The sequence below is a fragment of the Periophthalmus magnuspinnatus genome, chromosome 17 (genome assembly GCF_009829125.3).
Source record: "Periophthalmus magnuspinnatus isolate fPerMag1 chromosome 17, fPerMag1.2.pri, whole genome shotgun sequence".
Taxonomy (NCBI): domain Eukaryota; kingdom Metazoa; phylum Chordata; class Actinopteri; order Gobiiformes; family Gobiidae; genus Periophthalmus; species Periophthalmus magnuspinnatus.
In genome coordinates, this window is record NC_047142.1 from 3,385,369 (window position 1) to 3,398,766 (window position 13,398).

The 13,398-nt window shown below is 41.1% G+C and overlaps 1 protein-coding gene across 2 annotated transcripts in view; it reads left to right on the plus strand.

Moving 5' to 3' along the window:
- Positions 1–354: 354 nt before the first annotated feature.
- The window catches only part of LOC117385697 (BTB/POZ domain-containing protein KCTD1), a 32,350-nt gene continuing 19,306 nt past the window's right edge, over positions 355–13,398 (plus strand). Inside the window, exon 1 of one of the 2 annotated variants that reach the window (XM_033983007.2) lies at positions 355–803. In XM_033983007.2, the coding sequence (XP_033838898.1) occupies positions 795–803 (9 nt within the window). In that variant the 5' untranslated portion in view covers positions 355–794. Of the gene's footprint in view, positions 804–11,340; positions 12,022–13,398 lie in introns of those variants that run through there. The other variant, XM_033983006.2, reaches the window with a different exon arrangement.

A 13,398-nucleotide genomic window follows, 5' to 3' on the forward strand; every position in this document is an offset into this window, starting at 1 on the left:
CGAGCTCCAAGTGCGCATTTATACAACTACGTCATTTGGAGGTTGTCCAAAGGGAACTGAACGGATTACAAAGCGCGCAAGAAGGGGGGAAAAACATAAAGAAATAAAGAAATAAAGCGGGGAGAGTCCAGTAATAGTGAGATTCATTAACGAGATTCCATTGATTTTTCATTTGGTTAATCAACAAGTCCATTTTGCGCCTTTTACGCACGGGTGAGGAGCGGGTTTTGTGGGGAGATTTGGAAACAACAAAGAAAGAACGCGCCATAAAAAAGCACATATCAAAGCAGTCCCAAGCAACACTCTATATAATTATCATCATCTGCTGCCTTTCCTCTCTGGCAAAGAAACACTCCATCCATTTGTAGCGATGCCCCGGGGGAACATTACATCAAAACTAATCATAACGATTAGATCTGCTCGTGAGGGAGGCAAGTTGGAGGCACAGGGAAAGGAAGAGAAAATACGAGGTTTCTTTCTGATATTATAAAAAGTATAAATTCTTACAGTGCTTTTTTTACTGTTGGGTGTCGTGTAGCTCGGGAGGTTTTTTTTATACACACCACTTTGGTTTGGACTGGGGCAGAGAGACATGAGCTAATTGTATCCTGATCTTGCCTTGAGGGGTTTCGAGAGCCCCGGAGCCAGTATTCTCTGTATTTTGTTCTGTCTACCCAAGCCGAGCTATTGCGTTTCTCAGCGCTGTAAGGGAGACCGAGGAAGAAACCGCTCGTGGGGAGACGAAAACGCAGAGCGAAAAGGTGCTCCAAAAAAGATCGACTTTATGCGGCTCCATGTTCCAGGTAAGTGCGAGGATTTCTTCGCTTTGCTCCTGTTTCCTCCCAGCACCAGCAGCAGCACCACCACCAGCAGCAGCAGTAGTAGTAGTTTGGGGAAGCAGGCAGCAACACGGACTGGGACATTCGAAGGCGCAGCAGCTTTTACGCATGTGCCAAAAAAAACGATTCTCGCGGTTCAGTTCTTTTACAAAATGTTTAACCACTTCCTGGCTATTGTAGCTATAAGTAAGATTGTAGGAGAATGGTCAGAAAGCAGCCTGGGTTGTGTGGCGTGTGGGATTTCGGAGAGGTGGATGGTTACAGAGGCGCTTCACTTTCTGCCCGCTGCGTTTCGCTTCTGGCGCGTTTCGCCTCGTACCAGCTCGTGCCCGCGACGCAGGGGCTCAGTAACTTGTACCAAACTTACACAAACCGAACATATGCGCCTGTCTGCTCGTTTACTCATGATACTAAGTTGTTTGAGTCGTGAAACTGTTCGCTTTTCAGGCTGCCCCAGATCCTCTAATGAAAGACGCCATTGTGGAGTCATTTTGCCCCGGGCCATTTGGCTTTTTCTGTAAAAACAGGATGTACCTTCAGCTTTACGCACGCAATATATGAATCACCACGACATGCAAACTTCATCTTATGTGTAATTATTGAATCTACGTTTGATGTAATCACGCTTTTGTGCAGATGGAGAGGGTCATTCGTGGACGGACCGTGCGTAAAAACTCCTGAGGTTATGGTGAACACGCAGCACGACCAGTTTTTGGAGTTTAATATTTTAAAAAAAACACTGCGTTTACCTTAACATAAGACATGATTGTTTAGATTACAACTTGCCTCGAGGTCTTTTGTCCTACTGATGATTTATAATATAAGATCTTTTCAAGTTTTACGTGGATAAAACTGCTGTTATTTGAAGTTTATATCAGGAAAAAAAAAGAGTGTGCGTAAACCAAACGTGTAACAACTCTCATTTCAGATGCCTTAACAGCAAATAGTGTCTACTTCAGTTTTTGACACGTGAAATTCTTGAAGTGGACACTTGATGGCGCTGGAGTCACAACTCATACTTGAGCTGTTTTCATTGGTGTTGAACTTGTGGAGAAGTTGCCAGAGTTTAGGCCACATTTGAGGTGTTCAGTGTTGCTCGTTATTGTGCGTTATGGCTGCAGTGGATTCAAAAGGGAGGACTTGTGCTTGTGCTGGTGCTTGTGTTATTGTTTTTCATCTGAGGGCTGCCACTCCTGCGCCCTGGGACACTCCTGCGCCCTGGGAGTCTGCGCCGCTGCTTGGAGTGAACATGCTCTGTTACCAAGCGCCTCCGGCAACATGGGGCACACTTCCTGATCCGTGATGTCAGGCTGAAAAGCACTTTACTCTATAATATTAGGTCACTACAGCACTTAAATGTACCTATAATCTACTTAGAGTACACTATGGGCATGTCATAACAGACTGCCTACTGAAAAATATGAAAATATGAAGCCACATTAGTTATTTTTTAGCTTTTTCCACCACTGAACACAGCAAAAAAAAAGAATTATTTAACCTTTTAGCCGTATTTAGTTTTCCTTTTCTTCAATAGTTTGCAGTAAAACAGCAAAACAACACTTCCACAGTCCTGTACTTCATTAAAAAAGAAAGCAGTAGTGAAAATAAAGGTGGTCTACAGAAGTATTTAAGCTAAAGAAGTACTTAAAGCAGAACTAATCCACATGTTTACTGTCCTAGTACTACTGCTTTCACACTTCCGGGTTTGAGCCAAGTTTTGTCCTGATGTAAACTTGCTTTGGTCCTGTTCTTGTCCTGATTTAGTCCAGGTTTAGTTTCACGTTTTGTTCCAGTTTTGCGTGAGCGTTTGGGTAAAACTGCGGTCAGATCCACTCAAGGTCAATAACGTATTTAGTACAAACGTTATTAAAGTAAAACCTCAAACTTCTTTCCGTTTGGGACAAAATCAGACCCGAATACGACTGAATTAGCTTTTATGACGATTTAGCTTTTTCACTACAGCAAAAACAAACTCATGAATACATAAATATAACAACAATATGTATTCAGAGTAGTAATTGTACTATTATACTATGAAAGAGTTCCCGTGTTCCAGTACAGTTACTTCTTCATTTGGTGGTTTTCATAAATCATTTCCGAAAACATCGCAGAGCTTCATCTGAAATGTATTAACGCAGTACTCTTATGGTGAGTACTTCTGCATTTTTACTTCACTAATGATAATCAGTGATAAATAAATGCAAAACAAATCATTTTAATTGATGCTTCAGTGTTTAAATACTGTCATAAATCATCTGTAAGTATTCGGAACATAGTACTCTGATTGGACCATTGAACAGAACGTACATTTTACTCCAGTTATTCAGAATTCTGTAACTTAAGACATTTTTTTAAGTATTTTTCTAAACACTGTCTGTCCGTGCAACTAAAAAAAACACCTGTGGAATTATTTTTAGACTTTTACGATAAAAAAAAACAAAAAAAACAAACACCAAGTCGGGCTGGACGCTACGACAAACCTGGAAAATCAAACCATCAAAAGTTGCCATGTCGTGATCTCTGCGTCTTTGTTTACTTCAGCGTTCTCTCTTCCTATTGGTCAGTCTCCATCATGCGCTGAGTGAGTGAGTGACAGGTGGATTCAACCAATCACAATGAAGAATGAGCTTTTATAAACAGCTTTAGTTACCTCTGAAAGACTGAACTGTGATAAGATTGAACTCGTAATACAGTTGTCCCTCGCGTCCTGATTGGCTGTTGGACTGTAGACCATTGTGTCCTGCGTCCTGATTGGCTGTTGGACTGTAGACCATTGTGTCCTGCGTCCTGATTGGCTGTTGGACTGTAGACCATTGTCCATCAGTCTCCTCCGTGCCGTGTCTCCTGTCCAGTACAGAATGTGTTCAGACAAATTTACATAAACGTTGGATCTCAGTGTGACTCTGAAGTGCTGTACGTTTGCGATTTGTTTTCTCCACCGACAAAACCCACAATGTCGATGAAACGTTCTGCACCGACAAAGACGCCGACGAAGGTTTGAACTTTGAGAGAGTTTAAACGAGAGAGAAATGTGAGAAAATGTTAACGCCTGTGTGAGAAAAGTGTATAAAGTGTGTGGTGAGGGGTTTTACAGACAAAAACATAGAGAATAATGTAAAAAATAAAGCTGAGACTTCACGGATTTTGCTTTTTGTGGGGTTTTTTTAGAACGTGACCCCCGCGATAAACTGTACACACCAAGTCCCTCTTTTTATTTAGAGACAGATTAATATGTTTGTTTTTTTAATCGCTGATACTGATATGAATTATTTAGAACACAGAATTATCTTCCCTCATATTATGCACCGTATTTTCCAGAGTATAAGTCGCACCAGCCAAAAAATGCATAATAATGAAGAAAGTAAAAAATATTTCACATATAAATTGCATCTGAGTATAAGTCGCACTGGAGTATAAGTCGCACCAGCCAAAAAACGCAAAATAATGAAGAAAAAAAACGTATATTTCACATATAAATCACATCTGAGTATAAATCGCACCCCCAGCCAAACTATGAACTTTAAACTTTACTTTAAATTTACTCCAAACTTGCCCCAAACCCCATGTTTTTTTACTACATACGTATAAAAGAGCTGTGTAGTCACATTTTGCACAACCATCTCTTCGTATTTCCTTCTTTCTTTATTCTTTATTCATCAGAAACCACATACAAATGTATTAATCTCACAAAAAAAAGAGATGATTTGCACCAGATTTAGCTACTGCTACTTCCCATCTGCACATTTAACTCTTAACATAAAGCTTTGTGTGCGTATTTTGCAGCTGCAGATCCACCAAAACAAAAACCAAACATCATCCTCTGCTCAAAAGTCCAAACATCAACCAATCGATATAAATCTGTGTATTTCCATCTGGACCCGTCCCTGTTCCGTCTGAGCGTACCTCACCTACACGTGTTGCTATTCCCCAGCCCAGACAGTCCTCCGCCACGGTGAGCTCCTGTCTGTCTGTGTGTGGACATTTGAAACAAATGGCCGGGGGCGAGAAAGCAGAGACAACCCATCCAGATTATGTAAATACCAGTCTGCCTGCCTCCGACCGAATCGTAATGCTCTGATCTGAAATGCTAATTGTTTCTTTCTGCAATATGTGAAAACACAAGCAGACTGTGTTATACAAGGAGAAATTTCAAAGCGAGTGTTATGTGGATTGGAAGTTTTTGATGTTTATGTTCAAGAATGCGGATTATTAAAGCGGTTCTCTCAAAATGCGGTATGCTAGTTAGCGTCGGAGGACTCGTTTTGGCTGTGCTGGTCGAGGCCGGACTGGTTTTGGTTTGTCATAATATCAAATTTGACTGATTTTACAGTTATTCATGGTTAATAATGATACTTTGACCAAGCAAAAGTGAAATCTTCGACCATTTCTTCCATTAGGCTAACATCGTACGCTACCGTTAGCTTACTTCTAGCATGCGATCTGCTTTATCAAATCAAACTTTGCTCTGTCGTTGTATAATCCAAGACACTCGTGGATCATTCTGTTATAATTTGCACATTTTAAATCACAATATTCATCTAAAACGACTAAATAAACTCAGCAAATCCGCCGACTTCCTCGTTAGAAAACTGCGGTGTCCAATGGGAGCAGACGTCGCCGTAAACGTCATCACAACAAAGCACCGTGTAGCTGTTGGCGCCCCCTACGGATAGCGGAACTTCACACTAGCGAGTGAGCAACGGGTTTTAAAAAAAATTTGTACCAAAATGACGATGCGACGCTGCCGAATCCTACACGTTTGAGAAATTGAGAATGGGGAAAATAAAATTGGAGAACAAAGTAGAGAACAGCAGGCGAAAACGGGGATAAATCGGTGATATGGCGTCTTGAAAATAAGCGATTAAACACGCACGACTCGCTCAGAATACAACTTTAAGACGGTCAATGAGAAGAAACGACTAGAACACGGTTAAAAGCTCTGAAAGTTGTAGAATAGGTTTGATTTTATGTGACATAAAGAGCAAGAAAGAATGGTACAGTTTGATTTGCATATTTTTAAAGCAAGAAATTAAATCGAAATGACCAAACAGCTGGATTACATTTGTTAGACCTGGTTCAGTATTGAGTTTTTGGTTTAGTCTTGGATTATCTCAGATTAGAACTAGTTTAAATCTCGTGGTCGTGTTTTCTATGTCTGATTTGTCGTAGTGTAGACACAGTTTAAAGCTCCTATATTACACAAAAATGTACTTTTGTTAGGTTTAAGTCAAGTTATAATGTTGTTACGTCCTCAAAAACAGACCTGGAGTTGTGTTTTGTTTCATTCTCACATGTTTGAGTAACAATTTATTATTAGTCCGTACATCTCCAAACCTCAAAACGCTCTGTTCCACCTTGTGATGTCATGAAGTGGTCGTTTCCAAGTTAACAGCTCCTTTTACCTTTAGTTCAATAGAAATAAGCGACAATTCCAGGGCTGAAATCAGTCAAATCGGAATGTTTCTATAAATGAAGGTGTTTATGGAGTTTCAAAACACAGTGGAGCACTTCCTGTATCACCACACGATGACATCACAAGGTGGAACAGGGTGTTTTCGGTTTGGGAGAAGAACTCGGCCTAAATATGCAGGTGTGTTTGTGTGTTAAACATGTGGGAATGGAACAAAAAAACACAACTCCGGGTCTGTTTGTGATGAGGAAACAACATCAGAACAGCTCAGAAAACAGCGCAATATGAGCACTTTAAACGTAAACGAGTTCTTGTTCGACCTAGTTTGGGTTTTATTTACACTTATTTTACTTTTAAATTCAAATTCACTTGTATGTGGCCAGTATTTGACAGTATTGGTCCAGTTTACTTCCTGATTTTGTCCAAGAATTGTCTTTAAAACCAATTTTTCGTCCACAGTAGCTCAGTTTGTCGAGCGTTTATCTGCTGATCTGAAGGTTGCTAGTTCAAATCCCGCTCTTGACATAAACATCGTTAGTAAATCCACTGACCCACAGATTGGCGGTGCAATTCCAGTTCCCACAGACGAGTTAGACACATTACGTTGTCATTTTTCCCTCACTGGCGGCTCAAAATCTTCACTTCGTTCGGGCCTTAATTTTGGATTGTTTAGGACACAGTGCAAATTTTTAGAAGAACAGCAACAAGAACATGTTCAATTTGGAATATTTTTAAGAGTTTAGAATATTTATTTTTTTGTTTATTTTTATTTTATTTTTTTTTATTTAATTATTTTATTTTTATTTGTTTTTATTATTATTTTTATTGTATTTTTATTTATTTATTTTTTTTATTACTTTATTTTTTTTTTATTATTTTATTTGATTAAAGCTCGGGTCTCAGGAGGTTAAGCGAATCCCTGGTACCAAACGTCAGCTACTTCGAGTTCTTTAAAATACTTGTGCCAAACGATTCTGGACGGAGCGGGTCTGTTTTAGATTTGTTTGTGCGTATTGCGGTGTAGAAAGTATACAAATGGAGTAGATGCACGCTCACATTTCACTAAATATGAAAAGTTAAACATTGGCAGGCCACAGAGGCTGCAAACATCAGGGGACATTCGGTACTTTCCACAAGTCCGAAGTCAAATTAAAGATGTCAAAACTGCGAGTCTGAAACGTGGTCGGATAAAACGATAACATACTGCAGTTTTATTACGTTACTGCGTTTCAAAACTGGGGTCGTCCATGTTCAGTTTATATTAGCGCAAAGTAATAGCGGTCAGTCTGTCACATCGGTTTTTGGAGGTACATTTTCTTTATAACGGTTATTTTTTTCTGTACTACGACGAGATTTGAGCTGTAGAAGTTTGAATTATGAACTAGTACTGCAGTATTCAGTATAAGTATTCGCTGCAGCTCATATTTTTAACATTATTGTACATTAAGAACACTTTTTAAGCGGATAATTCTGCTTTATTGTTTGGTTTCGGCGTTATCGTTTATCGTTTATATTTACTTCAGCGAAATATTAGACTTGACAGGTCTAAATAGTAGTACTTTTGGGAGGCAGTAGTGTAGTAGTAGTAGTAGTAGTAGTATTAGACGGTGAAGTTCCAGTCCTATTTGTAGTAGTAAGTAGTAAGGAGAGTAGTGGTAGTAGACACAGTGGTGGTATTTGTAATAGTACTGCATTTTCTGGAGTATAAATTGCACTTTTCATAGTTGGTCCAGGTTGCGACTTATACGTGAAATTATTTAAATATATAATTTCACATCGAGGCTTGTGTCAGTTTCTACTCCTCCTGAACCACTGAACATTTAAAATTTCAACATTCACGGTGATTTAAAAGACAAAGAGAAACACTGAACAAAAACGCCCCTAAAAGAAAAAGATTTATACATGTTTTTGTCATTATTATGCGTTTTAGCGGGTGCGACTTATACTCCAGAGCAAGTTTTTTTAGGTCTTAAATAGGACAAATTTAAAGCTTGTACTGTTTAAGTTCAGGAGATAGAACAAGTTTTAAATGATAATGATTTAATATAACGTAATTTTGATATATATGAAGGAAAAATGTGTTGTTGTTGCCGTACCCGCCTCTCCTCCCTGGTATTTAACACTCGCTCGACAGGACATCTTGGTGTTTTTCTGCACTTTTTTGTGTATTTTATTGTATTGTATTTGTTTTTTATTCACTTTTATGTGTTGAAAGTTGAAGTTGTATAGTATTTCTTATTTATTTTACATACTGTCCATCCGCAACAAGTCTCAAAAATAAGGGCATTTCTTGGATTTTGTAAAATAAATTTCTCCAAAAAACACGACTTATCGTCCAGTGCGACTTATACATGTTTTTTTCTTCATTATTATGCATTTTAGCGGGTGCGACTTATACTCCAGAGCGACTATAGTCCGGAAAATACAGTAATAACAAAACTTTCGCTGCGTATTGGTACACTGGAGTACTTTTACTTTACATTCTTACTTTGATTTTGACAGTAATGAAGCTGTAACAACACAAAAACTGCAGATTTTACTCGATTTACACCGTTTTCGACAGCAGTTTAACGTTATAAATCTATTTTTCTGTATCTCCATGTGCAGAAAACGTCCAGCTCGTTCCGTTTAAATGTTTTTTTTTCAGCTTCGATGCTAGTTTTAACATCAATTATCATCTGTACATCCTGCAATAAGACCGGACCGTCATGAAGAAATCAAAACTCCATCCCGATTCCAAATAACACGGCAGACCCATGATCTTGTAGACATTTCCAAACTCTGAATAATTTCCGAACCTGTTCCTCGGAGCCCTCCTCACGCTCATGATTCCCACCCACCTGACTGCCTGTGTTCCTCTTTCACTTCTCCCCTCTGCACTTCTCCATAATGCCTTACAGATTTTTACACTCCATCCACCTTTGCGATGACAAGGCTTTGAGGAAATCCAATTCCAGGCCGAGCTGTTTTTCAGAACTTGCTCCTCTCCGCGGGGGCACACACACACACACACACACACACACATGCACACACATCTCCGCAAATTAGTCAGGGAACAAATTACCTGCATTGCGAGTGTGATCCTACGCACTTTGCCTGGTTTGCCTAACACAGGTCGTCTTTTGAAGAGCAGCCATGTGATTTTCTCCCTCGGTTTTGCCCCGTAGGCTTCTCCTTTGCCTTCTGCACGGAGGGATTGAGGAGTTGAATTTTAAAAACTATGTATAGGCCTGGGCTTATCAGCGTGCGCACAAATGGCATGCAAATCAGAGCGGGATCACACGGCACAGCATTGGAGGCCCCTGCACTCAAAGGCAAGCTTAATTGCTAATTGGGTATCTAGGTGTGAAACGTGTTACTTGCCAATGAGAAGCAGGGAAGAGTGTGCATGTTTTAAGGCCAGTGGTTGAACTAATTAATTTTAATCTAAATGTTATTAAAATGTGTGTGGATTCCGAGCGCTTTTTTTTTCCAGAGGAGGGGGAAAACAGCCCGGCAGAGGTCTGTAACGGTACTTCCGAGCGCCGTTGTAACACATACGTCATTAGCGGCGCCGTATTGTTGACGGAGCGGTCGCGCAAACGTGGCCGGAAGAGCGGACGAGGAGCCGGGAGATGAAAGAAAAGAACGAATTTTAGTTTAGGTTTGAGGTGGAAGCGAATCAATTGGTAGTTTTCGGACGCTGAGCGAAGAGGCGTTTTCAGTAGTTAGTGGTGTCGTGTCCTCGGGCAAGACACGTGACACACACTTGGGCTGAGTGATTGGCGGCGGGCGGCGGGCGAAGAAGCCACGGGCGAAGAAAGTTTGTTAGTTTAAATGTGGGAGTTTGGCGGCTGCGAGTTGGTTTATTAAAAATGGACTTGGTATTAATTAGAAAAAGAAAATAAAGCGGTAACGAGGAGTAGGAACAGTTACAGGTACTTTTACTCAACGCAATCGAATCGGCGGTGTAAAAAGCGATATTTAGTAGCGACCGGTTTGCATAGACTTACCAAAAAAAGAAAAAAAAAAGATATATATTAAACGTTTGAAAGCTTTCTCAAGGATAATCAGCTATTTTGGCGACTTCTGCTGACCACAACACATCAAAATCAATTTAAAATCTGCTTTTAAAACCTTATTTTGTGGAATTTCTAAGAGTAAAAACCTTAAAAAACATCAAATCAACAGAGAATCGACAAGTCTTGAATCAAAAAAGTCTGGTTTATTGAGTGAACTGCGCGCAAACGTCAAAGAAATGTCGTCTTTAATGGCGTCGTCTCACCTTCAGCTCGCAAATTAAAGTACGAAAAGTGTATTTATGTCATTAAAACAGTCGTACCCGTTTGGTCAAAGCGTCTGGAGACTTCTAGACGCACAAACAAGATGATATTATGAAGGTTAAGTCAAAGAAATCCATAAAACAAGTGAAGATTTAAGGTAAAGAAAGTCATAACGTTCCAAGATGGCGTCACGTTCGGTCGCCCTGGTGATTTGGTGTCGTATGTATCTATCTCTAAGTATTTTATTTTATTTTTAAGCATTTTTTTTACTTTGTGCATGCCCTTATTTGTACTTACTCAGTTTTTTTATTACACTGGTTTGTGAGCCGTGTTCATTGACAGTAGCAATAAAAAGTCTTCTGATTCTGAGCAGTTTTAAACCAATATTTTGCTGAATCTCGCATTTTTAAATCTGCTTTTTGGGCTTTAAAACAACCGTATTCTGCATTATTAGTTTGCACGTAGCTGGTTCACCTCTGCTGTGGCTTTGAACTTTTAATATTTGAATTTTTATTGAAGTCTTTTGGAGAAAAATATGGATATTTTACTTCCGGAACTAAAGCGGAGTGTCACCACCTGCCAGGAAAAGTACTGAACATGACTCTTGACTCTCTTGACTGGCCTGAGCTTGTCCTGGTAAAACTATTTCATTATGGAGATGTTATTAGTAAATGAATAAGTTAAAATAGGAACAAGGTCAGTGCCAAACAGTGTGAGCTTGTGCATGTGGCCAGTGTGGAGTGACACACGTTTGTGGGTGGAGATAATGGGGCATTTTGGTCCAGGTGCTCGGTCACACTTAAAAACGTGGCTTGGCTTTGATTTGCTCGACATAATCAGAACCAGAGGAGCAGGAGATGTCAGAGGAAGAGAGGGCTGTCCGCGCACGGGGCTTTTCCAAAACAAAACCGAGGGCAAAGGGCAGCTGGCAGCGGTGACAGGACAGGACCCACGCGTGACATGTGTGTTACGCGGGAAGGGCTCGGGTTTCCAGTGGTTTCCTGTGAAAATGCGACACACATACCTGCCACAGACTCAGCGACAGCCCAGAAGAGCCCCGGGCGCTACAATGCTAATGTTGTCGGGGGCTTTGACTTCTCCCAGCCATTGCACCGAGGAGCTGCTGCGTGTGACAGGCGCGCACGGCTCCGCTGCTGCTCTCCGCGCTCCTCTGCTCTTTAAACCTTTGACTCCGCGCTTTATTTTGACACAGGACGTAAAAAAAGAAAGAAAAGAAGACAAACGCAGCTCTGTTCGCTCCCTAAACGCGGCTCTGTAAATGGACGAGACGGATATCATGGACTTAACGCATCAGAAGGCGAGGAAGCGCGCGCGTCCAATCAGTTCCGCGGACGAGGCGGTGCACGCCACGCTCAAGCGGCTGCCCGTGCGAGCGGCCGAGAGCAGGGACATGTACACGGCCGTGAGAGGAGAGCCGCTGCCCGCTGCCTCGCTCAAGCAGAATGACCACTCCGTGAATTCATCCCCCAACACAGTGATGCCGGTCCAGGTAAAGCGCGCGCGTAAAAGTCCCCGGAATGGAACAGTTTTGGAGACATTTGGGGAAACTGGGAGGTTTTTGGGATGTTCTGATGTTGTGCACTGATTGTTTTGTGTTACAGAAGTGATTCAAGGTCTATTGCAGGGGTCAGACCTGGTTTAGTCAAGTTTCTATCCCTGTTTCGTCCTGGTTTAGCCCCGTTTTAGTCCTGGTTTAATCCTGGTTTAGTCCATGTTTAGTCCATGTTTAGTCCTGGTTTAGCCCTGTTCTAGTCCTTGTTTAGTCCTGGTTTAGCCCTTGTTTAATCCTGGTTTAGTCCTTGTTTAGTCCTGGTTTAGTCCTAGTTAAATCCGGATTTAGTCCTTGTTCAATCCTGGTTTAGCCCTGGTTTAGTCCATGTTTAGCCCTAGTTTAATCCTGTTTTAGTCCTGGTTTAGCCCTGGTTTAGTCCTTGTTTAGTCCTGGTTTAAACACTGGTTTAGTCCTGGTTTAGCCCTGTTTTTTGGTCTTGGTTTAGCCCTGGTTTAGTCCTAGTTTAATCCAGATTTAGTCCTTGTTCAGTCCTGGTTTAGTCCAGAGTTAGCCCTGGTTCAGTCCTAGTTTAATCCAGATTTAGCCCTGGTTTAGCCCTGGTTTAGTCCAGATTTAGCCCTGGTTTAGTCCAGATTTAGTCCAGATTTAGCCCTGGTTTAGCCCTGGTTTAGTCCATGTTTAGCCCTTGTTGTCGGTTCCTTTTAGCCCTACTTTTCCCACACACTTGTGTCTTGTAATCCTTTGTGCCTCAGGTCCTGGTTTAGTCTAAGTGAAGTCTTGACTAACTTAGAGCTTTAAACAGCAGAAATGTGTAGACGTGTGTGGAGTCTGACCTGAAACACCTCACCTGGTCTGTGGTTTTTCATTGTGCTGCATTGACTAAACGCATCTTAAATCCATGTGTGGTTTGCTGTAGTTGAAGTGAGCTTGTTAACACAGACAGTAGATAATGTCTTTCAGCTACAGACGCCTCTCTCCTCACCCTGCAGGAGTCACAAAATGCTTCAATATTCCTGCCCTGTTTCTGCATTTTTGGAGAGAACATAGTTAAACCAAGATAAGGTGTGATTACTGTTCGAATTTCAACTTTAAAACACGTCTGATCAGTGTGAAAACGCCCCCCCCCCCCCCCTCGGCTACTCGGTGTTTGTAGGTTACCAGTGCATAGAGACGTTTCACCAAAAAACCTTATTAGTGCTCTGGAATCACGGCAGCTCATTATTGCTCATTCCGAACGGTGAAATTGATGCTCCAAATTAATTCATTTTTGAAGATTATGGCCCACAGGAAAACACGCAGGGCACCATCCGGGTCAAGGTCGGGCTGCGCCAACTTGAACTGGAATCAAAAGAT